The following is a 25,404-nucleotide window of genomic DNA, read 5'->3' on the forward strand; positions in this document are numbered from 1 at the left end:
TCGACTCGAGCGAAGCGGCGTTCAAGAAGGCTCATCGGGTGGCTGCCTACGAGCACTACGGCAAGGACCTCACCTATAACTCGGTCATGCAGCGGGCCATGGCCGGGGTGTGCCTGGCTATGATCGTTGAGAGATACCCAGGATTGCAAGGCATCAACTTTGACCTCCCTGAAGTTGTGGCCAATGCTCCACAGTACCATGCTCTCTCTCTCTCTCTCTCTCAACATTCTTACACCTTGTATCCATGCCCCATCGGCAGAGGATAATGTTTAGCTCATGTTCACCAGCCATTGATCAAATCAGAATGGACCCTTCCAAGGAATAAAAATTTAGGGTTTGTCATTCATTGGTTAAATTCTTTAATCCATTCATACTGTTACTATATTACATATATATATATTTTTTGTAAATTGCCCTTACGACATCTGATGACCATCCACTTGAATGGCTTTTAAATGCTCTTCAGGGCACTTCTGCTAGAGATGCAACCCATGGTTTTCCATTCATCATTTGGATTTCCAGAGGCTTATCCTCCTCTTCTTCCTCCACCAGATGGCTATTGATCATCTCCAACCCATGATTTCAGAGTGGGCAGTTCCCCCTAAAGGGTTTCTGCATCAGCAGTGTTAGGATTTGCATGGACAGTTTCTCGATCCACAGTGAGCACTGATGTGCAGACTCGACCTCAAGATGCATGATGTACGACGAGGCATTTTTCTGTGGTATACTTAATAGGGCATGTAAGTCTCATAGAGATTGTTTGGTAGCAATTCCATGATATGTCAAAAAGAAAATAGAGACAGATTTAAAGGTAATTTGGTAGTAGAGTCACTTTGTAAGTGTCCCTCCAATCTATCCCAAAACTTGGAGTAGGTTTGTAGAACAATAGTTCTAAAGTCTGATGAACATGCCTCAATCTTTGTAAAAGATTCATGAGTCTTGGAGATTTGGACAAATTGATGCCTCAATCTTTGTAAAAGATTCATGAGTCTTGAAGATTTGGACAAATTGAGGAAAGAACCAATGCAGCTTCCTATTACCAAACACGCCCACAGGGTATTTATATATGAAGCAACGTCATGCTGATCCCATGGCCTCCAGATCTACGTCAATTATAATGAAAACGGGAGAAGGATTTAGCCTTTTCCTATCTTTTTTGCTCTAAAAGAGTCTGTAGAATGTTTGAATCAGATGCTGTCTCTTGACCCAACGCCGTAGTACGATCAGGAACAATTTTCACCAAACTATATTATAAAAAGTTTCTTTTTAAGAACATTTCTGCGCCTAAAATTCTGTTAACATGAAATAATTTGACAGAAACATGACATGTATATCTGGAACAGTGGGTTTTAACTAGTTAGCGATGAAGAATGCCAGAAGATCTCAGAGAACTGCCACAAAGCTCTGCCAGAGAAGGGGATGCTGATTGTCTGCGAGCCCGTGGTGCCGGAGAACACCGACGCCAGCGTGCGAACTCGGGCCCTTCTGATGGGAAATTTATTCTTGACGGCAATGTACAGTGCATAAGGGCATGCACCGGACTGAGTGGAGTACTGGAAGTATGGTCAGAAGGTTGGCTTGACCAGCTTCAGGTCACTGTACGTGGACCTTTTCGTCCTCATGGAGTTCCTCAAGTAGATAAAGCTACTGGATTTTATTGAACAGTAGAGGTGTGAGCATCCATGGCTGCCTGGCCTGGACGTCTAGTGCCGAACTTTTAGCTTTTTGTTAATGTTAAGGAAATTTGAGAGGCTGGATAAATAAGGGCAGTGTGTTGCTTGTTTCCAGCTCAAGCTCAACCAGACTCAGAAAGCTAAGTCGAGCTGCATGAAACAGACTCAAACTCAACTTCATAATACAACGTGAGCTCGAGCTCGACTTCCCTAACTTGTTCTTATTAAGTGTGCCTCGTTTCATTTAAGTCATTCAACTATATTCTGATTATATTTCAGTATTCATTATGTAGTCGAGTCTAGTTGAGACTCAACGAATCAATTTCTTACTACTCAAACTTAACTCGTTTAACATTTCGACCATGCATTTGAATTCAAGTTCAACATGTTTATAAAGGAGCCAAGTTTGCCAAGTTTTGACTAGTGAGTTCGAGTTGAGTTCAAACTGGCTGAGTTATTGTGCAGCCCAACCCAAAAATATATTTGGAACCTAGCTCTTTCAAAAGGCTTTTTTTTTCCCTAATGTTTGTAGCATCGCTCGAGGTGTTTACAATTCACCTAGCTAGTGAATAAGACATCAAGGCTTTCAGGTTAAAACGATGGCGAAGCGTTGAGCTCTAGGAATCATGTAGTCTCACACGATTACCCCAACATATGGGAAAGGAGTCTGCCTTACCCCAGCTTGTTAATTTATCAAGAAAAGAAGAAAACGACTACGTCATAAGAAAAGGACCATTCAAAAACATGGCTGCGTGCAGTATACAACATTATCTTTTTTGGGTTCAAGTGGTAGACAAATCACATCAAATATGAACTCCAATTTTCTCCTCCTTTCCTTTTACTATTTGAAGATGGGTAGTGCATGTAAAATAATGTCTCGGTACTATAAATTTGGCAATCCCATGTCATGAATTGAGTTCAGAAATAAGGCAAAAAATTAGGTGCATCTACATTTGCAGAGTACCCACTAGGCCAGCTGGAGAGACTGCAGAGTCAGTATTTGTTGCTCCAGTGGTTGACCATCATTATTACATCTTCGAGCAGGGCCAAGAACATGGGTCCGCCCTGTTCTTACTCATTCAATGCATAATGTCTATTTATGTACATGAAAGATCAAAGAGATCATAAGTGAAAACGGGGGAAAAAAAACTATTTCTAGGTTCTTGCGGAATAGTAAATTTTCCCAAGAATAAGATGTGACATTGGGTCCAACAATGAGATGACCCATCGTTTATAATCGACATATTTTAAGCCCACTGGGCTTACCTAGAGATAAGCAGTATCACCTAGGCCTTTATCGGTTTTATGTCATCCCAGAGGGAGTAAAATGCCTGTATGAAGCAGTTAATGAATGCTTTTACTGTGATCTGCCCCTACAACATTCCTTGTGATATAAAAGGCTACTGACCTGAAAGCATCTGCTGCATGCGTGGAACAGTCGATTTTCCCTGGTTTTAGCGATGATGAATGCCAGAAGATCTTGGGAGGACTGCCACAAAGCTCTCCCGGAGAAGAGGAAGCTGATAGTCTGCGAGCCGGTGGTGCCCGAGAACAACGACGACAGCGTGCGAACTCGGGCCCTTCTGGTGGAAGACTTGTTCTTGATGGTAATGTACAGTGCTAAGGTCAGGCATCGGACTGAGTCTGAGTACAGGAAGCATGGTGAGGCAGCTGGATTCAGTAACTTCAGGTCACCGGACGTGGACCATTGCTTCACCCGCGTGGAGCTGCTTGATTTTACTGAACACAGGCGCGAGCGCCCATGGATGCCTGGCACGGTCGTCCAGTATTGAACTTTTAGATCTTTTAAGACAGAATGTTTGAGGAAATTAAAAAAGCTGGATAAATAAGAGCAATGTGTTGCTTGTTTACTTCAACTTGCTCCTTCGCTGCTATCTTTGTGGTATGGTTTTTTTCTTGCCAGTTTCTTAGTTTGTAGATGTAATATTTGTTTATTGATCATACTGCTGTTTACTACTTTACTGTTTTTAAATATTTTACAAGCAATTGCATTTGTGTATTATATGTTCCTTTTTTTTTAAATTTAACAGCAATAATTCGTTTTGTCGCTTTGCAATTCAACTTTTAATTATTCTTACAGCACTGTTTTCGATATATTATTTTGACCAACGGTGGACCATAGAGGTATGGCTTTTTTCATTTCAAATTGTTGTGGCAGATTTTTTTTCTTCTTTTGCAAAAAACAATAGTGAACAGTAAAATATTTTAAAAAAAATGTGGAGGACTAAAAGGAAAGGCACAAAGAGCACGCGAGGATAAAATTGTCAATGGCCTGTAATGGTGGAATGAGTCTTATTAAATGAAAAAAAATAAAAAAGTGGAAAAAGAAATGCTGTCCGGAGAAAGATAAGATGTGGATGGATCACAGTCTATGGAACCAAGCTTTGTACGGCAAAATAATCGTCTGCTACCTTCTCTATAAATGCGTTGATACAGACATTTTTGTATCCGATATGCAGCGGCAGCTCTAGGGAGAGAGAGAGCCATGGAGGACAAAGAAGCGAGGCTGACCATGATGCACCTGGCCAACCTCATCAGCGTGCCCATGGCTCTCCATGCAGCAGTCAAACTGGACCTACCGGACCTCATCTGGCAAGGTGGTGCCAACCTCCCCGTCTCACCCGCACAACTCGCGAGCCTGATCCGAGCCAAGTTCAGCCTAGCAACCGAGCCAGACGCGGTCAACCTCCAACGCATCCTCCGGCTTCTAGCCAGCCACGGCGTGTTCGAAGAGGTCCCCGACCACGGCAACGCGCCGGCCAAGGCTTTCAGGCTGACCGACGTCGGCCGGACGCTCGTGACCGATGATCAGGGCTTGTCGCTGGGCGCGTACGTGCTGCAACACCACCAAGATGCTCTGGTTCAGGCATGGCCTTGCCTGCACGAGTCCGTTCTTGACTCAAGCCAAGAGGCGTTCAAGAAGGCACATGGCGTGTCTGCCTACGAGTACTACGTCAAGGACTCCGCCTGCAACTCGCTGATGCAGAGGGCTATGAGTGGGATGTCCGTGCCGTTCATGAGGGCGCTGCTCGAGTCCTATGATGGGTTCGAGTCCGAGGGGCTGAAGACGGTCGTGGACGTCGGCGGCAGCACCGGTTCTTGCTTGGCGATGATCCTGGAGAGGTACCCGGGATTGCATGGCATCAACTTTGATCTCCCCGAAGTTGTGGCCGATGCGCCACAATACCAAGGTATCTCACCCTCTCTCTTACTCGTGACCTTTGAAGAGCTTTGTGATGTTCCCCAGTAACTTTGATATGGTTGTTGATTTGAATGAATAAGTCCTCACTCTTCTATATCTATATGTTACGAATCTCTCTCTCTCTCTCTCATGTCCACTTCAATGGATGTTCACAAATGCAAATTCAAATTCAGATTGGATAAGAATGAAGAAAGGTCTATGCTATTTGTGAGTCCGATTTTAAGCACAAAATTGAACCTAACTTGAAAGACAAAGGAATTGGGTACTAATAGCTAGGAAGGACAAAACAAAGCAGAATGCAACAGGTGACAAATGAGGTGACAGACTTGTTGGGACACTGTTGCCTCTTTCAAGTCTTCCACTTGTTTTCTCATAAAAACAAAGCACACGTGCCACACTGAACCGTTTGCTTGTTTAGTGATGGGAATGTTTTGGGCACTTTTCTATTGCAAACCCACCTTCGTCCACGGTTGGGGCTTTATTTGGGATACCTTCGCCCACGGTTGGGGCTTTATTTGGGATGATGATCGCTCTTTGGATTGTCTTGCGCATTGAAATATAGTTGTCATTCTGCATCATTTTGGGGATACCGGGGTTTCAATCTTAGTCGGTGTGTGAGTGCTCTTTGTGTTCTTAGTAGTGACGTCCGACAACTGAGTACTCTTTGTGTTCTTTTATGAAGAAAATTTCCTGCATAAATTGTTTATAATCAGGTAGCTTGTTGTTTATAATCAACATATTTGAACGTTTTGGTGCTATCACGGTAACATCAAGCTTGGCTCTTTTACCTGCATAAATTGTTTGGGATGCACCACTTATGGGAATGGGAAACTGATATTTCTTGAATTGTACTGTTGCATGCAATAGGCATGACGCACGTGGGTGGAAACATGTTCGAGTCAGTTCCAGCGGGAGACGCCATCTTCATGAAGGTTTTGAAATTTGAAGCTCTTTCTGCTTTGTACTCTCCAGTGGATTTCTTTTCTTCTTCTTATATGGATAGGACCATAGCCACAAAAAGTGCGGCTCATTTAATGTCCATTTCAGAGGTGAGCATGTGATCTTCTGAGGGCCACCAAAAATTAGCTGTGACAGGATTCGGATATGGTGTCGCGAAGCAACATCATGGGCATGTCAGGCTCTCCATCTACATCCCGAATATTCAAAGATGGGAGAAGGATGTAACCTTTTCCTAGCTTTCTGCTCTAACAGAGTGTCTAATGGTAGAAGAGAATGTCTAGAGACAGAAGCTATTGTCTGGTGTGAGGATATGGTTTTGAGTTTTCTTCTCACTTTTCTCCTTTTTTAAGGACACCCAATTCAATTGGTCACACATTTAGTTTGTTTGAATTTGAAATGTTCATAGTGTAAGATCCAAATTAAAAAACCTATAGGTAATAATAATCTTAGATGCGCTTGTTTATCTAGGATGAAATAATTTGACAGACACGACATACATATCTGGAACAGGGGATTTTAGCTGGTTTTAGCGATGAAAAATGCCACAAGATCATGGAGAACTGCCACAGAGCTCTTCCGGAGAAGGGGAAGCTGATTCTCTGTGAGCCGGTGGCGCCAGAGAACACCGACGCCAGCGTGCGGACTCGAGCACTTCTGGTGGGAGACATATTCTTGATGGCAATGTACAAGAGCCTGCACCGGGCTGAGTCCGAGTACAGGAAGTATGGTGAGGCAGCTGGCTTCAGTAACTTCAGGTCACTGGACGTGGACCCTTACTTCACCCTCATGGAGTTCCTCAAGTAGATGAAGCTGCTTGATTTTACTGAACTGTGGAGGTGTGAGCACCCATGGCTGCCTCGCCTAGTCGTCTACTGCCGAACTTTTGGCCCTTGCTTGTGTGAATGTTGAGTAAATTTCATTGGCTGGAAAATAACGACAGTGTGCTGCTTGTTTAATTACTTCATGTTCTAGTGTGCTGCTTGTTTAATTACTTCATGTTCTTCCTTCGTTCGGGTAAAGAATGAGTAGTGCGATCTTTGCGTGTTTTCTTTTCTTTCCACTTTGTTAGTTTGTATGTAATATTGGTTTTTAGTATACTGCGTCTTAGAAGAAGGGAATCCCAGTGAAGCCTCGGTTGGTTGAGAGGCTGGTAGACTTCCCCTGGTCATACAAACCATGGCCTATACATTTGCATGCGGTTGACAACTACTGCTTATGGAGCTCGAGGCTTGAACTCTCCAGTGGCAGAGCCAAGGTTTTTTCCGTAGTTGTGCTTTGCAAGATTTTTTTTTATGTCGCTCATGATAGAAATTTTCAAAACATTAGCTGCTGGTAAAACTTTTTTTTTTCAAAATTCTCGCTGGCCTGCCAGCCCTTTAGCTTCCGAAGCTAATTACATCCATCCTTTGTGGGTAAAAAATTGCACAGAGACTATGTATCATCCATCGTTAACTACAGCAGTACAGCTTCTGCACAAACAGTGATGCATTCAATCTCAAAACTTCTATTCCGTTTTAACTTAACGTGGCCACTTGAAAATGACGGAGATGAGATCCAATTTGGTCAGGTTTGAGTACATCCGAATCAAAATCGAATGCTGGTAATTACCAATTGAGTTGGACTCGGTGTTAGCCTATTTTTTTTTTTCCTTTTTTTTTAGTCCAAATCTGATTACATAATTACATTGAATGCGTGGTTTTCTTTTTACTTCTAAGAAATATAAAACAAATTGTCCAGATTTTATCATTAAAAGTAAAAATTCAAGGAAAAAAAAATCTCCATCTTTAGTGCACAAGATCGGTGGACGCGTGAGATTTTTCTACTGTAAATGTTGCGTCCCCCAAATTTCTTTCGTTACAAAGGAATTATTAACTTTGTCCCCGGAATTTAATGTAAAAGTCGAAGGTAACTCTGTTTCCTGCACGCTTTAACCACGGTTGTTTGAGTGTTGCATGGATCGGTCGATATATATTTGTTGCTTTTCTGTAGGAAACACCACGTTTGAGAAGGAGCGCAGAGGAAAAGCTTAGACAATTTGAGCAGCAGATCGCTCATTAGCTTTAATCCTTCCATTAACGGTTGTTAAATATTAGGCTGAACCAGACTGGCGGAAAATTTATTCTGATTCAACCACTGTAAGTTGATTAGTTTATTATTCAAATATCTTACTATTAATTTTTTTTTGTACATTGTCGGTCCACTTCTAAAATTTAACATACTAATCAAATTCTTTGGCCACTTCGAATTCAGTTCTTTATTTTCAAGACACTGCTTTCAATTTAATGCTGTAAAAAAAGGGTACCGGTGCGGTATTGGTTTACTCACCAACACAGCATGATCAATATAACACAATGGTCAAAATGTATTGGTGTACATAGGTGATAAGATGTGGTCGGACGACGGTCTCCGGCTTCTTACATCGTCTGCTACCCTGTCTATAAATACTTCACCCGGACACATTTATTTCCAACATCCAGAAGCGCTCGCACAAGAAAGCGATGGAGAGAGCCACGGAGGAGAGGAGAAAGAAGCAAGGATGACGATGATGCACCTGGCCAACCTCATCAACGTGCCCATGGCTCTTCACACAGCAGTCAAACTTGACCAACCCGATCAAAACTGGCAAGGTGGTGCCAAGTGATAACTGATAAAGCACGAAAGGAGTTACCACATAACGCACAAAAGGAGGAATCAGCTCATCAGCAACCGACGCCAGCTCTTTCCTTTTCTCACGCACCAGCTCATCAACAACGGATGTCCCTTTCTCACGCACCAGTTCATCAGCAACCGACGCCAACTCTAACAGCTCTCAATCTTTCCATTATTAGGGCACCAGCTCACACAAGAGAAACTGACGTCCTTCATTTCTCACGCACAAGAGAAATCGTTAGCTTCTCTAGCTCACAACGCTTCCCACATTATTAAGAGCAAATGATAAAGATGATGACAATGGAAAGAAGATCCGTCCGTTTCAGTAAGAGAGAGATTTAAGGAATCAAAATTGTAGATGGAAAGAAGAAAAAAGAGTACAAAAAGTGGCGTATGAATTTAATTCCAATTCATTTGTAAAACCTATATTAATCCCATTTCAAAGGAAACGCCAGCATTTTATAATTGCCGCAGCTGCTGTCGACCGAGTTGTTTTCGACTGGAGGCGATTCACAGCTCGTGCACACTCGCCAGAGAGGGTATTCCAAGCGTGACTTTCTATGGGGCGAGGGTCTTCCAGGCATGACTTTCTGTCGAGAGAGGGTCTTTTAGGCGTGCCTTTCTCTGGGGCGCGTTTTTGACTGGAGGCGATTCATAGGTCGAGCTAAATGGCATTGGATTCGAGCATGTGTCTAGTATTTTCGGACAAATTTGCAGATTTTTTGAATAATCCTGTGAAGAGATACATAATTTACAAGTGCCACATGTCTTCAACATATCGACATCCGCAACAAATTGAACAACTAAGTACCCCTATCCCTCCACCGTGAATGTGGCTAATTTTGTTTCTATGAAGCTGTCACACAAGAATTTCTTGCTGTGGAAAACACAAATTCTTAGACTCATAAAGAGTCAAGATTTGCTTGGATTTATCGAAAGGTCGATTCCCACGCAAGCTTTTACCATAGAAACTACCAAAAATGATGAAATTTGAGATGACCGAACCATGGTTTTTTTGTTTGGAAAAAAATGATATTGTGTTTTAAGGGGATGGATAACTGGTTCCCTCATGAAAGAGATCCTAGGACTAGTTGTGGGACATGATACCGCTGCACAGGTATAGAAAACACTGACAGGAGCCATTGTTTGAGAATCAAAAGGTAGAGAAATTATGTCGACAAGGAAATTACAAATCTTTCTCAAACAAGACAAATCTATCGCTGAATATGTCACAGGGTTCAAGGCCATATGTTATGAACATGCAGCAATAAAAAAGCCTCTGATAGATGACGACAAGGTTTTCTGGCTAGTCAATGGACTCAGACTGGATATGAGTCATTTATGAATTACATCCTCAAGTCGTCGGTATCATCCTACCTCGACATTGTATCCTTACTCCAAGGATATGAAACAATGAAATATCTACATGCAGGAGAGACTAGACTAAATAGTCCAATGGTCATTCTCACACGACAATCTAACAACCAGAACAACAGAAAACGCTACAACAACAACTGGCGGAACAACAATACCAATACTCGATTCAATTCTAAGGGACGTGGGTTCAATCCGGCAACTTAGACTCAAATATGCAAGGGCCGACTAATGGAAAGTCCACCAAATCAAAGGTACCATATCAGATTTGTGGATTAAATAATCACAGTGCCTTCAAATGTTATCACAGATTCGATCATGCATATCAGCCTCGTGATATGACCCAAGCCTTCGCTACTATGAAAGTCTCCGATCCAACTGATCAAGACTGGTTTCCCGATATTGGAGCAAGTTCTTATGTGTTCGATGATCTAGGTAAACTTAAGTGTTGCATTCCCTATAATGGAACTGAAAAAATTATGGTAGGAAATGGTCAATATCTTGATATTACACATATTGGTACTACTGATATTCATGTGGACAATTGCACGGTACCTCTAGACAATGTTCTCGTTGTACTCGATATTAAAAAGAATTTTATTTCGGTCAGCAAACTTACGTCTTCGATGCCCTATATGTTTGAATTCTCTTCAAATTGCTTTTCTATTAAGGACAAGGAGACCAATAAGGTGATTGCAACGGGATCTAGAGAATGCGACTTATATGCGTTCAAGACAAAACCAAAGACTGTGTTCTTCTCAACAAGGTTCCAATCAGCTCCCCTTGAAGTTTGGCATGGACGACTTGGCCATCCACATCATAAAATATTGGATTTTACGACTACGAATAAGTTGATTAATATGACAAATAATCTGTCTGAATCTTTTATTTGTGCTAGTTGACAGATGGGAAAGACATGCAGACTTTACAAAATATTTTTGTTGATGACGATTGTGACTCTTTATTTGCTAAAGTTCATTGTGATTTATGGGGACCTACTCTTGTTCCTTCATGTCAGAATATCAAATTTTATGTCTTATTTGTTGATCAATTTTCTAGATACTCTTGGATATATAATCTAAAACAGAAATATGATTTTTTTGCCAAATTCCTTGAGTTTCACAAAATGATCCAAACTCAGTTTGACCCCAAGCTAAAAGTTTTTCAAAGTGATGAAGGAGAAGAGTTTAATTGTAAGACCCTCCTAGACTAGTTAAAAGAAAATGACATCAAGCATAAAAAATTCTGCCCCTAAGACGCCTGAACAAAATGGAGTGGTGGAGCGCAAGCATAGATCTATCACAGAATTGGGTCTTACTATGTTATTTCATAGCAACCTTCCATCTCAGATTTGGGTAGAGGCATTCTCTACTGTTGTATGGCTCATCAATCGACTTCCTTCACAGGTTTTACATATGCAAAGTCCATACAAGATTTTTTTTTAAAAATGCCCGGGTTATTCATGTCTTCGAGCTTTTAGATCTAGATGTTATCCTTATCTTTGGGGTTATCCAGAACATAAGTTTCAACTCAAGTCTCTACCATGTGTTATTGTTGGATATAACAACCACCATAAGGGGTATAGATGTCTTTATCCTCCCATTGGACGGTATACATATATCGACATGTTGTCTTTGATGAAACAGTTTTTCCCTACCACATTCCCACGCCAACCCCTAGGGCCATCACTACTAATGCCGATTTTGTCTCCTTTTCAGACTCATCCCAATACTATCATCTAGAGTCCCAACGCCTAGCACAAATGCATAATATTGAAGGTCCATCTACCATAGAAAATCCAGTACCCATAGTCATACCAAAGACTCCCTTACTTGACCAACCTAGCTCATCGCCATCAACATCCTCCTCGTCATCCACTCATCCTATGATATGATCACTCCTTCCAAATCCGGAGTCACCAAACCTAATCCCAAGTATGCCCTCTCTACCACATCCATTCCTAAAGAACCGTCGCACTATTCCCTTGCTTTCAAACACCCGGGTTGGCATCAAGCTATGAAAGATGAAATAACTACTTTACATGCTAATCACACTTGGGATCTTGTGAATTAGCATTACTAATATTTGACAAGGTTGGTCAATTGGGTTGGATTTATTTAATTTACTAACCTTAATTTAGATCCGTTTAAGGAGAGTTTTGGTTATTAATTTGGTTTAAGTTCCATTTGTAATTTTTGCAAATGAGTCCAATTAGACCAGATAGGGCTTCAAGCTGACTAAATTTACATGTCAGATCTTGCTTCTCAGATTCTGAATTCAGTTTTAAAAACTAAAGTTTGTGCATGGTTCAAGTGAAAAAACAGGGACAATATCCGATGGAGCAAATCAAAATCCAAAGCTTGTATCCAATTGGATCCGAACCGGTAAAGCCTGGATTTTTGTTTAGTCCAAACAGATTAGGTTGAGTGCATCGTCTCTCTTATTCTAAACAACACAAAAACTAATTTTCGCAGTCAATATTATCTTGCATAAATTGCCTTGTCAATGAAAGAATTGACAAGCATTTGCTGCCATGAGATTCGATCGCACACATCAATTCAAGGGGGAACGGCTCTGTTCAAGATCCAAGTTGGTCGAACTCGAACTGGGCTCGACTACCATAAACTGTAACTCGAGCTCAAGTCGAGCACCTAGCTCCAGCTCGGCTTCGCTCGACTTTAAGATTCTCGAAATCAGCAGTTAAGCAGAGATTTAGTTTGAGCTTAACCCAGCCATCTATTATGAACCTTATGTTTTTTGAAAACAATTGGCATCTCATTTTACTAGCTATCCCCCTGATACCTTCTCTATAAATGTGTATTAAGGACTTACTTGTATTGATTGTGCAGCAGAGCTCAGATAGAGGGAGAGAGAGCTGAGAGCCATGGATGACAGAGAAGCAAAAATGACGATAAAATGACGATGATGCACCTGGCTAACCTCATCAGCGTGCCTATGGCTCTCCACACAGCGGTCAGATTGGACATACCCGAGCTCATCTGGCAAGGCGGTGCCAGCCTCCCCATCTCGCCCAAACAACTCGCGGGCCTGATCCGGACCAAGTTCGGCCTGCCTATCAACCGAGCCGGACGCCGTCAACCTGCAACGCATCCTCCGGGTCCTGGCCAGCCACGGCGTGTTTGAAGAGGTTCCCGACCATGGGAAGCCGCCGGCCATGGCCTTCCGGCTGACCAGTGTCGGCCGGACTCTCGTGGCCCCACGATCTGGGCGCGTACGTGCTGCAGCACCACCAGGACGCACTGGTTCAGGCGTGGACTCACCTGCACGAGGCGGTGCTCGACTCGAGCGAAGCGGCGTTCAAGAAGACTCAGGTGGTGGCTGACTACGAGTACTACGGCAAGGACCTCACCTACAACTCGGTCATACAGCGGGCCATGGCCGGGGTGTCCAAACCATTGATGAGGGCAGTGCTCGAGTCCTATGATGGGTTTGAGTCCAAGGGGCTGAAGACGCTCGTGGACGTTGGCGGCAGCTCTGGTGTGTCACGTGTGCCTGGCTATGATCGTTGAGAGATACCCAGGATTGCAAGGCATCAACTTTGACCTCCCTGAAGTTGTGGCCAATGCTCCACAGTACCATGGTTTCTTTCTTTCTCTCTCTCTATCTCTCTCTCTCTCTCTCGTTAAGCTACACACAATTTCCTTGAAAGCTCCCCATGTGTCTGATGCAGCCCCACCTTGTTTATCAAGTAAAAGAAACAAGAGAACATCATATGATAAATGAAACATTCAAAAAGTAAAGTATCAATTGCTCATAACATATCAGAACATGGCTTATACGCGTAAATCACAATATGATATTCAATTTTCTTTCCCTTTCTTTTCTTCTGTTTGAAGATAGGTGTCTGTGAAGATAAATAGATACAATACCTAGCTGCCACAACAGTATCTTGATCTCTGCCAGCTTTGTCGTGGAGTTAATTCTGAAATAGGGTTTCGCCGGTGGCTTTCAACCAGCAATTGACACGGCCCTCGTTTCTGCGTTGGTGTACCATCAATAATGTACATCGCCCTGTAGCAGCAGCATAGGTCGGCTAAAGAGAAAATAAAGATTTATTGCAAGGTTTTTGTGCAGCGACTTTTCCAAAGAACATGACACTTTGTGACATTGGATCCAACAAGATATAATGTGGCCCATCGTTTATAATCAACATATCTGAAGTACATTTTGGGGTTATTAGGACAAGATGAAGCTTGTCTATTTAACTGCACATATTGCTTGGGGTGGATCCTTCATGAACTTACATTTCTTTAAATGCATGTTGTACAACAGGTATGACGCACGTAGATGGTAGCATGTTCGAGTCTGTGCCTGCAGGAGATGCCATCTTCATAAAAGCTCTGAACTTTGAAACTGATCTTAGCTCTAAGCATAGGCTTCAAGTTTCTGATTGGACTGAAAAAATGTGATTCTAGCACATAAGGAACTTTTCTAAGTGTTCTAATTAAGAACATACAGCAATTTCTGTGTTCATCTCGGTCTCCTTATGGAAGTACATGCTGATTGAATTAAGTGACTAACATCGCCGAAGGGAGGCTAGAAATCGGGTCTGGTTTTAGTACCCATCCATACAGATACTTCCTTTCTTAATTTGAAGGTCCAAGTCGCATCGCAAGGAAATCGGTTAATGCTTGTCAATCCACTACCACTTATGTCTCTCCTGACTAGGGTTGTTTCTCAATCCACTACCATTTACGTCTCTCCTGACAAGCCTGTCCAGGAGCCAAGTCGAGCTTGAGCTCGACTCGACTCGACTTGAATCATATTGCTTTGCCCGGGCTTGAGTCAAGCTATACTTGTGCGGCTTGAGCTCGAGCTCGACTCAATAAGAGTCCAGACTCAAGCTCGACTTGCTTAAGCTCATTTACCAACTCCCTAATTGACTTGATCCCTTTCCTTCGTTTTAAGTTTAGAAATTACAAAGGAAAAAGATAGGCTAGATTAAACAAGCTTACTCCAATTTAAATGAGTTGAACCTTTAGAAATCGAAGTCGACTCATCTATAAGCTCAAGCTTGACTCGTTTATAAACAGAGCTAATAGGCTTCATGTTACGTCAATTCGAACTTGCTCGATCTGTATGAGTCCAAGTCGAGCTCAAGTTGGCTCGACTAACTGTACAGCCCTACTCCCTTTGGGCTCTCTGTCATGAACGATAGGATTTTTTGTGTTTCAACAATTTCCTTATACTAATGGGGAAAGGGTGCGGCGCACCAATATATATATTCTGGCTAGCTTAGATTTGAGACTTCGCTTTCAGCACCATATTTATTGCTCATCTGACTAATCTCACAGGGCTAATTCTCACATTCAATTTGGAATTCTTGTGGCACTCTGTGGCAAAATTTGATGTTACTCTCGTAGATCACCTCCTACAAAATGATTGCTTTTTACCATCACTAATTTCCAACTCCATCTTAGCACTAGTGATCTTTGCATTTGAGGCAATTACGCAGCTAGTAAGGTTAAACCGAGGCGTGTCAATTACTGGTTGAAAACACATTTGGGGCAATTATACAGCTAGCAAGGTGAAACCAAGGCATATCAATTACTGGTTGAAAACTTTGGCATTGGCGATGAAATATTGGTGGATTTATATGCAAATTAATCAGAGTACAACTCAAATGGAGTACTTTTCGGTTCCACAAGATAGAAGGAAGCTCTATCTGACACATGACATACATATCTGGAACAGTGGGTTTTAACTAGTTTTGGCGATGAAGAATGCCAGAAGATCTTGGAGAACTGCCACAGAGCTCTGCCGGATGCTATATTTGTGGCACGTTATCTTTTCTTTCCACTTTGTTAGTTTGTATGTAATATTGGTTTCTGGTATAATTGCCCATCGCGTCCTAGAAGGGAAGCCCAATGAAGCCTCGGTTGGTTAAGAGGCTCGTGGACTTCCCTTGATCATACAAACCATGGCCTATACATTTGCATGCTTTGAAAAGTAGTGTTTATGGAGCCCGAGGCCTGAACGGACCAGCGACACAGCCAAGGTTTTTTCCATAGTTGTGCTTTGCAAGATTTTTTTTATGGGGCTCATGATAAAAATTTTCAAAACGTTAGCTGCTGGTAAAATTTCTTTTCAAAATTCTTGCGGGCCATGGCCCCTGCCAGCCCTCAAGCTTCCGAAGCTAATTACATGCATCCTTTGTGGAAAATTGATTCTGATTCAACCACTGTCCCTGATTAGTTTATTATTCAAATGTCTTGCCAGTATTTTTTTTTTTTTTTTGTACATTGTCGGTCCACTTCTAAAATTTAACATACTGATCAATTTCTTTGGCCACTTTGAATTCAGTCCTTTATTTTCACAACACTGCTTTCAATTTAATGCTGTAAAAGAAGGGTACCGGTGCGGTATTGGTTAACTCACCGACACAGCATCCATACGACACAATGGTCAAAATGTATCGGCACGTATTCGCTCTATTTTGACAAATCTTCGACGGAATAAAACGAAAAACGTGAAGAAAAGGTGTGGACATAATTGAAAATTGGGGGATGAGTCCCCATGAGAGCAGAACCAAAGAGATGGTGTGCTCTCCTTATATCATCTGCTACCCTGTCCATAAATACTTCACACTGACACCTTTGTTTCCAACATGCAGAAGCTCTCACTCAAGAAAGCCGTGGAGAGAGCCATGGAGGAGAGCAGAAACAAGCAAGGATGACGATGATGCACCTGGCCAACCTCATCAGCCTGCCCATGGCTCTTCTTCATGCAGCAGTCAAACTTGACCAACCCGATCAAATCTGGCAAGGTGGTGCCAACCTCACCGTCTCGGCCAAACAACTCATGGTCCTGATCCCGACCAAGCTGGGCTAAGCAACAGAGCTGGACACTGTCAACCTCCAGCGCACCCTCCGGGTCCTAGCCAGCCAAGGTGTCTTTCAAGAGGTCCCCGACTACAACCTGCTGGCGAGGCCTTCCCGCAGTGACTGAGCCAAAAAAAAAATTATCAAATGGGCACTTACCTTAGTGGGTATGGTGCCTATGAGCTTGCCATGAACATCACATCTGGTTGGATCCAGATCCAACCCCTTCCTAGTAAAAATTTTCAACTATTGGTTTTGGTTGGCATGGGCAATGGCCCACACCAGCCACACATAGCTCCGCTACTGCCTTTAGGCTGGCTGACCTTGGCCGGATGCTCGTGACCGATGATTGGGGTCTGTCGTTGGGCGCATACGTGCTGCAGCACCACCTGGACGCACTTGCTCAGGCGTGGACTCACCTGCATGAGGTGGTGCTCGACTTGAGTGCACCAGCGTTCAAGAAGCCTCATGGGGTGACTGCCTGCGAGTACTTCGGCAAGGACCCCATCTACAGCTCGATGATGCAACGAGTCAGGCGCGGAGTGTGCAGGCCATTCATGACGACATTGCTCAAGTCCTGTGACGGGTTTAGAGTCGCAGATGTTGGCGGCAGGGTTTGACCTCCTTGAAGTTGTGGCCAATGCTAGTATGAAATTGAGTACTATATATATATATATATGTCAATTACATACTAACTTTTAGAAATTATCTAGAGTACATGACATAGGCCCCCAAAAAAAAAAGAAAAGGCCCAAAAGTTGGGGTGCATGCGGCCAACGCAAGATCAACCTGACTCAGAAAGCTCATATCGAGCTCCACAGAACAGACTCAAACTCAACCTCACAATACAACGTCAGCTCGAGCTCAACTTCTTTAACTTGTTTCTATTAAGTGTGCCTCGTTTCGTATGACTCATTCAACTATTCTCTCATTATATTTTTTAGTGTTCATTATGCAATCTAGTCTATCTGAGTTTAAGAGTTCTTACTACTCCAACTTAAGTTGTTTAACATTTCGAGCATGCATTTGAATTCAAGCTCAACATGTTTATAAAGGAGCCAAGTTTTGACTAGTGAGTTCGAGTTGAGCTCAAACTGGCTAGACTTATTGTGCAGTCCACCTCAAAAATATATTTGGAACCTAGCTCTTGCAAAAGTTTCTTTTTAAAAAAAAAAAAAAAAAACTAATGTTTGAAGCATCGCTCGACTTGTTTACAATTCACCTAGCTAGTGAATTAAAACTTCAAGGCTTTCAAGTTAAAACGATGGCGCAGAGTTGAACTCTAGGAATCTTGTAGTCTCACACGATTAGACCAACATATGGGGAAGGAGTCCGCCTTACCCCAGCCTGTTAATTTATCAAGTAAAGAAGAAAGCGACTGCGTGGACCATTCAAAAGCATGGCTGCATGCAATAAACAACATTATTTTTTTGGGTTTACGTGGTAGACAAATCACACCAAATATGAACTCCAGTTTTCTCCTCCTTTCCTTTTACTATTTGAAGATGGATGGTGCATGTAAAATAATGTCTCGCTACTATAAATTTGGCAATCCCTGTCATGGATTTGAGTTCAGAAATAAGGCAAAAAAAAATTAGGTGCATCTACATAACTCAGATTTGCACAGTACCCAATAGGCCAGCTGGAGAGACTGCAGAGTCACTATTTGTTGCTCCAGTTGGTCGACCATCATTATTACAACTTCAAGCAGGCCAAGAACATGGATATGTGACATTGGATCCAACAATAAGATGACCCATTGTATATTATCGACATATTTTAAGCCCACGGGGCTTACCTAGAGATAAGCAGTATCACCCAGGCCTTTATCGGTTTTCTGTCATCCCAGAGGGAGTAAAATGCCTGTATGAAGCAGTTAATGAATGCTTTTGTTGTGATCTGCCCCTACAACATTCCTTGTGATATAAAAGGCTACTGGCCGGAAAGCATCTGATGCATACATGGAACAGTAGATTTTCCCTGGTGTTAGAGATGATGAATGCCAAAAGCTCTCCCGGAGAAGAGGAAGCTGATAGTCTGCGAGCCGGTGGTGCCCGAGAACAACAACGACAGCGTACGAACTCGGGCCCTTCTGGTGGGAGACTTGTTCTTGATGGTAATGTACATTGCTAAGGTCGGGCATCGGACTGAGTTTGAGTACAGGAAGCATGGTGAGGCAGCTGGATTCAGTAACTTCAGGTCACCGGACGTGGACCATTGCTTCACCCGCATGGAGCAGCTTGATTTTACTGAACACAGGCGCGAGCGCCCATGGGTGCCAGGCACGGCCGTCCAGTGTTGAACTTTTAGATCTTTTAAGAGAGAATGTTTGAGGAAATTAAAAAAGCTGGATAAATAAGGGCAATGTGCTGCTTGTTTACTTCATGTTGTTCCTTCGCTGCTATTTTTTGGTATGGTTTTTTTCTTCCCACTTTCTTAGTTTGTAGATGTAATATTTGTTTATTGACCATACTGCTGTTTACTACTGTACTGTCATTAAATATTCTACCAGCAATTGCATTTGTGTATTATATGTTCCTTTTTTTTTTAATTTAACAGCAATAATTCGTTTTGTCGCTTTGCAATTCAACTTTTAATTATTCTTACAGCACTGTTTTCGATATATTATTTTGACCAACGGTGGACCATATAGGTATGGCTTTTTTCATTTCAAATTGTTGTGGCAGATTTTTTTTCTTCTTTTGCAAAAAACAATAGTGAACAGTAAAATATTTTAAAAAAAATGTGGAGGACTAAAAGGAAAGGCACAAAGAGCACGCGAGGATAAAATTGTCAATGGCCTGTAATGGTGGAATGAGTCTTATTAAATGAAAAAAAATAAAAAAGTGGAAAAAGAAATGCTGTCCGGAGAGAAAGATAAGATGTGGATGGATCACAGTTTATGGAACCAAGCTTTGTACGGCAAAATAATCGTCTGCTACCTTCTCTATAAATGCGTTGATACAGACATTTTTGTATCCGATATGAGCGGCAGCTCTAGGGAGAGAGAGAGCCATGGAGGACAAAGAAGCGAGGCTGACCATGATGCACCTGGCCAACCTCATCAGCGTGCCCATGGCTCTCCACACAGCAGTCAAACTGGACATACCCGACCTCATCTGGCAAGGTGGTGCCAACCTCCCCATCTCACCCGCACAACTCGCGAGCCTGATCCGAGCCAAGTTCAGCCTAGCAACTGAACCAGACGCGGTCAACCTCCAACGCATCCTCCGGCTTCTAGCCAGCCACGGCGTGTTCGAAGAGGTCCCCGACCACGGCAACCCGCCGGCCAAGGCTTTCAGGCTGACCGACGTCGGCCGGACGCTCGTGACCGACGATCAGGGCATTTCGCTGGGCGCGTACGTGCTGCAACACCACCAGGATGCTTTGGTTCAGGCATGGGCTTACCTACACAAGTCCGTTCTTGACTCCAGCCAAGAGGCGTTCAAGATGGCTCATGGCGTGTCTTCCTACGAGTACTACGTCAAGGACTCCGCCTGCAACTCGCTCATGCAGAGGGCTATGAGCGGGGTGTCCGTGCCGTTCGTGAGGGCACTGCTAGATTCCTATGACGGGTTCGGGTCCGAGGGGCTGAAGACGGTCGTGGACGTCGGCGGCAGCACCGGTTCTTGCTTGGCGATGATCCTGGAGAGGTACCCGGGATTGCATGGCATCAACTTTGATCTCCCCGAAGTTGTGGCCGATGCTCCACAATACCAAGGTATCTCACCCTCTCTCTTACTCGTGATGTGATAAGAAAAAATAAAAGGTCCTTCGAAGAGCTTTGTGATATTCCCCATGCAGGTAGCTTTGATATGGTTGTTGATTTGGATGAATAAGTCCTCACTCTTCTATATGTTACGAATCTCTCTCTCTCTCTCATGTCCACTTCAATGGATATTCACAAATGCAAATTCAGATTCGATAAGAACGAAGAAAGGTCTATGAGTCCGATTTTAAGCTCAAAATTGAGCAGATCTGTGTCGAATTCCTTCAGGAAATGACACAGAATTCTAGCAAATGTTCTCTAAGAAAGATATGCGACAGATGACAAATGAGGTGACAGACTTGTTGTGCTAAAACTAAGGGAAAAGCTTTGCTGGCACGTAGAGTGGCACAGTGACGCTTGGAAACCGTTAGCTTGTTTTGTGATTAGAATGTTTTGGACACCTCTCTCGCAAACCCACCTTTGTCCATGGTTAGGGTTTTATCTAGGATGGTGATCACCCGTTGGATTGCTTTAGGCATTGAGATATGGTTGTCTTTCGACGTCATCTTAAGGGGTACCAAGGTTTCCAACTTTAGTTGGCGTGTAAATCTTCTTTGTGTTCTTGATAGTGGCGTCTGACAACTAAGCATTCCCTCGTCACTCTTTTCATCTGTTAGTGGTGAAAGTCACTAGAACCATGCACTTCTTGGTTGCTTTGGCTAGCCTACCATCATTAGTTTGTACACGGCCAAAAGCATAAGAGGGAAAAAGAAATATTGTTGCAAGATCTTTTATGAACAAAATTTCCCGATAACAAGAAATATTGGTGACATAATTGAATGTGCAGCGATAAGGTAGCTTGTTGTTTATAATCAACATATTTCAACGTTTTGGTGCTATCAGGGCAACATCAAGCTTGGCTCTTTTACTGCATAAATTGTTTGGGATGCACGACCTATGGGAAACTGATTTCTTGACTTGTACTGTTCCATGCAACAGGCGTGACGCACGTGGGTGGTAACATGTTCGAGTCAGTTCCAGCGGGAGACGCCATCTTCATGAAGGTTTTGAAATTTGAAGCTCTTTCTGCTTTGTTCTCTGCAGTGGTTTTCTTTTCTTCTTCTTACGGGCATGTGATCTTCTGAGGGCCACCCAAAAATTAGCTGTGACAGAAATCGGATATGATGTTACGAAGAAACTACATCCCGAATATTCAAAGATGGGAGAAGGATGGAGCCTTTCACTAGCTTTCTGCTCTAACAGAGTGTTTAATGGTAGAAGAGAATGTCTAGAGACAGACGCTATTGTTTGGTGTGAGGATATGGTTTTGAGTTTTTTTTTCACTTTTCTCCTTTTTTTAAGGATACCCAATTCAATTGGTCACAGTTTGTTTGAATTTGAAATGTTCATAGTGTAGGATCCAGATTAAAAAACCTATAGGTAATAATAATCGAAGATGCGCTTGTTTTTCTAAGATGAAATAATTTGACCGACACATGACATATATATCTGGAACAGTGGATTTTAGCTGGTTTTAGCGATGAAGAATGCCACAAGATCATGGAGAACTGCCACAGAGCTCTGCCGGAGAAGGGGAAGCTGATTCTCTGCGAGCCGGTGGCGCCAGAGAACACCGACGCCAGCGTGCGGACTCGAGCACTTCTGGTGGGAGACATATTCTTGATGGCAATGTACAAGAGCCTGCACCGGGCTGAGTCCGAGTACAGGAAGTATGGTGAGGCAGCTGGCTTCAGTAACTTCAGGTCACTGGACGTGGACCCTTACTTCACCCTCATGGAGTTCCTCAAGTAGATGAAGCTGCTTGATTTTACTGAACTGTGGAGGTGTGAGCACCCATGGCTGCCTCGCCTAGTCGTCTACTGCCGAACTTTTGGCCCTTGCTTGTGTGAATGTTGAGTAAATTTCATTGGCTGGAAAATAACGACAGTGTGCTGCTTGTTTAATTACTTCATGTTCTAGCGTGCTGCTTGTTTAATTACTTCATGTTCTTCCTTCGTTCGGGTAAAGAATGAGTAGTGCGATCTTTGCGTGTTTTCTTTTCTTTCCACTTTGTTAGTTTGTATGTAATATTGGTTTTTAGTATACTGCGTCTTAGAAGAAGGGAATCCCAGTGAAGCCTCGGTTGGTTGAGAGGCTGGTAGACTTCCCCTGGTCATACAAACCATGGCCTATACATTTGCATGCGGTTGACAACTACTGCTTATGGAGCTCGAGGCTTGAACTCTCCAGTGGCAGAGCCAAGGTTTTTTCCGTAGTTGTGCTTTGCAAGATTTTTTTTTATGTCGCTCATGATAGAAATTTTCAAAACATTAGCTGCTGGTAAAACTTTTTTTTTTCAAAATTCTCGCTGGCCTGCCAGCCCTTTAGCTTCCGAAGCTAATTACATCCATCCTTTGTGGGTAAAAAATTGTACAGAGACTATGTATCATCCATCGTTAACTACAGCAGTACAGCTTCTGCACAAACAGTGATGCATTCAATCTCAAAACTTCTATTCCGTTTTAACTTAACGTGGCCACTTGAAAATGACGGAGATGAGATCCAATTTGGTCAGGTTTGAGTACATCCGAATCAAAATCGAGTGCTGGTAATTACCAATTGAGTTGGACTCGGTGTTAGCCTAATTTTTTTTTTCCTTTTTTTTTAGTCCAAAACTGATTACATAATTACATTGAATGCGTGGTTTTCTTTTTACTTCTAAGAAATATAAAACAAATTGTCCAGATTTTATCATTAAAAGTAAAAATTCAAGGAAAAAAAAATCTCCATCTTTAGTGCACAAGATCGGTGGACGCGTGAGATTTTTCTACTGTAAATGTTGCGTCCCCCAAATTTCTTTCGTTACAAAGGAATTATTAACTTTGTCCCCGGAATTTATTGTAAAAGTCGAAGGTAACTCTGTTTCCTGCACGCTTTAACCACGGTTGTTTGAGTGTTGCATGGATCGGTCGATATATATTTGTTGCTTTTCTGTAGGAAACACCACGTTTGAGAAGGAGCGCAGAGGAAAAGCTTAGACAATTTGAGCAGCAGATCGCTCATTAGCGTTAATCCTTCCATTAACGGTTGTTAAATATTAGGCTGAACCAGACTGGCGGAAAATTTATTCTGATTCAACCACTGTAAGTTGATTAGTTTATTATTCAAATATCTTACTATTAATTTTTTTTGTACATTGTGGGTCCACTTCTAAAATTTAACATACTAATCAAATTCTTTGGCCATTTCTTTCCAACATGCAGAAGCTCTGACACAAGAAAGCGATGGAGAGAGCCGGAGGAGAGGAGAAAGAAGCAAGGATGACGATGATGCACCTTGAGCGTGCCCCTGGCTCTTCACACAGCTGTCAAACTTGACCAGCCCGATCAAATCTGGCAAGGTGGTGCCAAGATCCCCGTCTCGGCCAAACAACTCAAGGGCCTGATCCCGACCAAGTTCGGCATAGCAACAGCGCCGGACGCAGTCAACCTCCAGCTGCATCTTCGGGGTCCTAGCCAGCCAAGGTGTCTTTCAAGAGGTTCCCTACTACAACCCGCTGGCCATGGCCAAATGAGCACTTACCTTAGTGGGTTTGGTGCATATGGGGCATTAACGTGAGTTTGCCATAGACACTACATCTGGTTGTATTCAAATCTAACCTCTTTCTAGTAAAAATTTTTAAGTACTGGTTTTGGTTGGTGTGGGCAATGGCCCACACCAGCCACACATGGCTCCGTACTGCCTTTAGGCTGACCGACCTTGGCCGGACTCTTGGGACCGAGGATTGGGGTCTGTCGTTGGGCGCATACGTGCTGCGGCACCACCTGGAGGCACGGACTCAGGCGTGGACTCACCTGCATGAGGTGGTGCTAGACTTGAGTGCACCAGCGTTCAAGAAGGCTCATGGGGTGACTGCATACTAGTACTTGGGCAACTTCAGCAAGGACCCCATCTACAGCCCGATGATGCAGAGAGCCATGAGCGGAGTGGCATGACGACATTGCTCAAGTCCTGTGATGGGTTTGGATCCAAGGGCTTAAAGACAGTCGTGGATGTTGGCGGCACGGTTTGACCTCCTTGAAGTTGTGGCCAATGCTAGTATGTAAATTGAGAAATATATATATATATATAGGTCTCAATTACATACTAACTTTTAGAAATTATCTCGAGTACATGACATAGGCCCCCAAAGAAAGAAAAAACCCAAAAGTTGAGCTGTATGCGGACAGCTCAAGCTGAACCTGACTCAAAAAGCTCAAGTCGGACTCCACAAAACAGACTCAAACTCAACTTCATAATACAACGTGATCTCGAGCTCGACTTCCGTAAGCTGTTCCTATTAAGTGTGCCTCATTTTTTTAACTCGTTCAACTATTCTCTCATTATATTTCAGTATTCATTATGTAATCAAGTCTATTTGAGTTTAAATGAGTCAAGTTCCTACTACTGGAACTTCACTCGTTTAACATTTGGAACATGCATTTGAATTCAAGCTTGACACGTTTATAAAGGAGTCAAGTTTTGACTACTTGAGTTCCAGTCGAACTCCAACTGACTCGACTCATTAAGCAGCCCTACCCAAAAATATATTTGGAACCTAGCTCTTTTGAAAGTTTCTTTTTTTTACTAATGTTTGTAGCTAGCTAGTGAATAAGACTTCGATTACCCCTACATATGGGGAAGGAGTCTGCCTTACCCCAGCTCGTTAATTTATCAAGAAAAAGAAGAAAGCGACTGCGTCATAAGAAAAGGACCATTCAAAAACATGGCTGCGTGCAGTATACAACATTATCTTTTTTGGGTTCAAGTGGTAGACAAATCACATCAAATATGAACTCCAATTTTCTCCTCCTTTCCTTTTACTTTTTGAAGATGGATAGTGCATGTAAAATAATGTCCCGCTACTATAAATTTGGCAATCCCTCTTGGAGTTGAGTTCAGAAATAAGGCAAAAAAAATTAGGTGCATCTACAA

General features: G+C 42.7%; 2 protein-coding genes and 1 pseudogene across 2 annotated transcripts; all 3 read left to right on the forward strand.

Annotated features, from left to right (window-relative positions):
• Positions 1–4,124: 4,124 nt before the first annotated feature.
• Positions 4,125–6,910, forward strand: LOC116252254 (nicotinate N-methyltransferase 1-like). The gene is made up of 3 exons (XM_031626400.2): positions 4,125–4,885; positions 5,764–5,828; positions 6,367–6,910. Exons 1-3 carry the CDS (start codon positions 4,180–4,182, stop codon positions 6,658–6,660), a joined length of 1,065 nt encoding a protein of 354 aa, XP_031482260.1. The 5' UTR covers positions 4,125–4,179; the 3' UTR covers positions 6,661–6,910.
• Positions 6,911–10,238: 3,328 nt separating this feature from the next.
• Positions 10,239–19,023, forward strand: LOC116253277 (nicotinate N-methyltransferase 1-like; annotated as a pseudogene).
• A 693-nt stretch (positions 19,024–19,716) lies between these two features.
• LOC116253429 (nicotinate N-methyltransferase 1-like) lies at positions 19,717–22,493 on the forward strand. The gene is made up of 3 exons (XM_031628236.2): positions 19,717–20,442; positions 21,430–21,494; positions 21,949–22,493. Exons 1-3 carry the CDS (start codon positions 19,737–19,739, stop codon positions 22,240–22,242), a joined length of 1,065 nt encoding a protein of 354 aa, XP_031484096.1. The 5' UTR covers positions 19,717–19,736; the 3' UTR covers positions 22,243–22,493.
• Positions 22,494–25,404: the final 2,911 nt, after the last annotated feature.

The sequence above is a fragment of the Nymphaea colorata genome, chromosome 4 (assembly GCF_008831285.2).
Source record: "Nymphaea colorata isolate Beijing-Zhang1983 chromosome 4, ASM883128v2, whole genome shotgun sequence".
Taxonomy (NCBI): domain Eukaryota; kingdom Viridiplantae; phylum Streptophyta; class Magnoliopsida; order Nymphaeales; family Nymphaeaceae; genus Nymphaea; species Nymphaea colorata.

What these genes read in the sequence shown, in the direction of transcription:
- LOC116252254 (XM_031626400.2), top strand. Translation starts at nt 4,180, where the DNA reads ATGGAGGACAAAGAAGCGAGGCTGACCATGATGCACCTGGCCAACCTC. An exon ending in CGATGCGCCACAATACCAAG is followed by an intron (nt 4,886 to 5,763) that starts GTATCTCACCCT and finishes TGCATGCAATAG; the next exon opens with GCATGACGCACGTGGGTGGA. An exon ending in GAGACGCCATCTTCATGAAG is followed by an intron (nt 5,829 to 6,366) that starts GTTTTGAAATTT and finishes TATCTGGAACAG; the next exon opens with GGGATTTTAGCTGGTTTTAG.
- LOC116253429 (XM_031628236.2), top strand. Translation starts at nt 19,737, where the DNA reads ATGGAGGACAAAGAAGCGAGGCTGACCATGATGCACCTGGCCAACCTC. An exon ending in CGATGCTCCACAATACCAAG is followed by an intron (nt 20,443 to 21,429) that starts GTATCTCACCCT and finishes TCCATGCAACAG; the next exon opens with GCGTGACGCACGTGGGTGGT. An exon ending in GAGACGCCATCTTCATGAAG is followed by an intron (nt 21,495 to 21,948) that starts GTTTTGAAATTT and finishes TATCTGGAACAG; the next exon opens with TGGATTTTAGCTGGTTTTAG.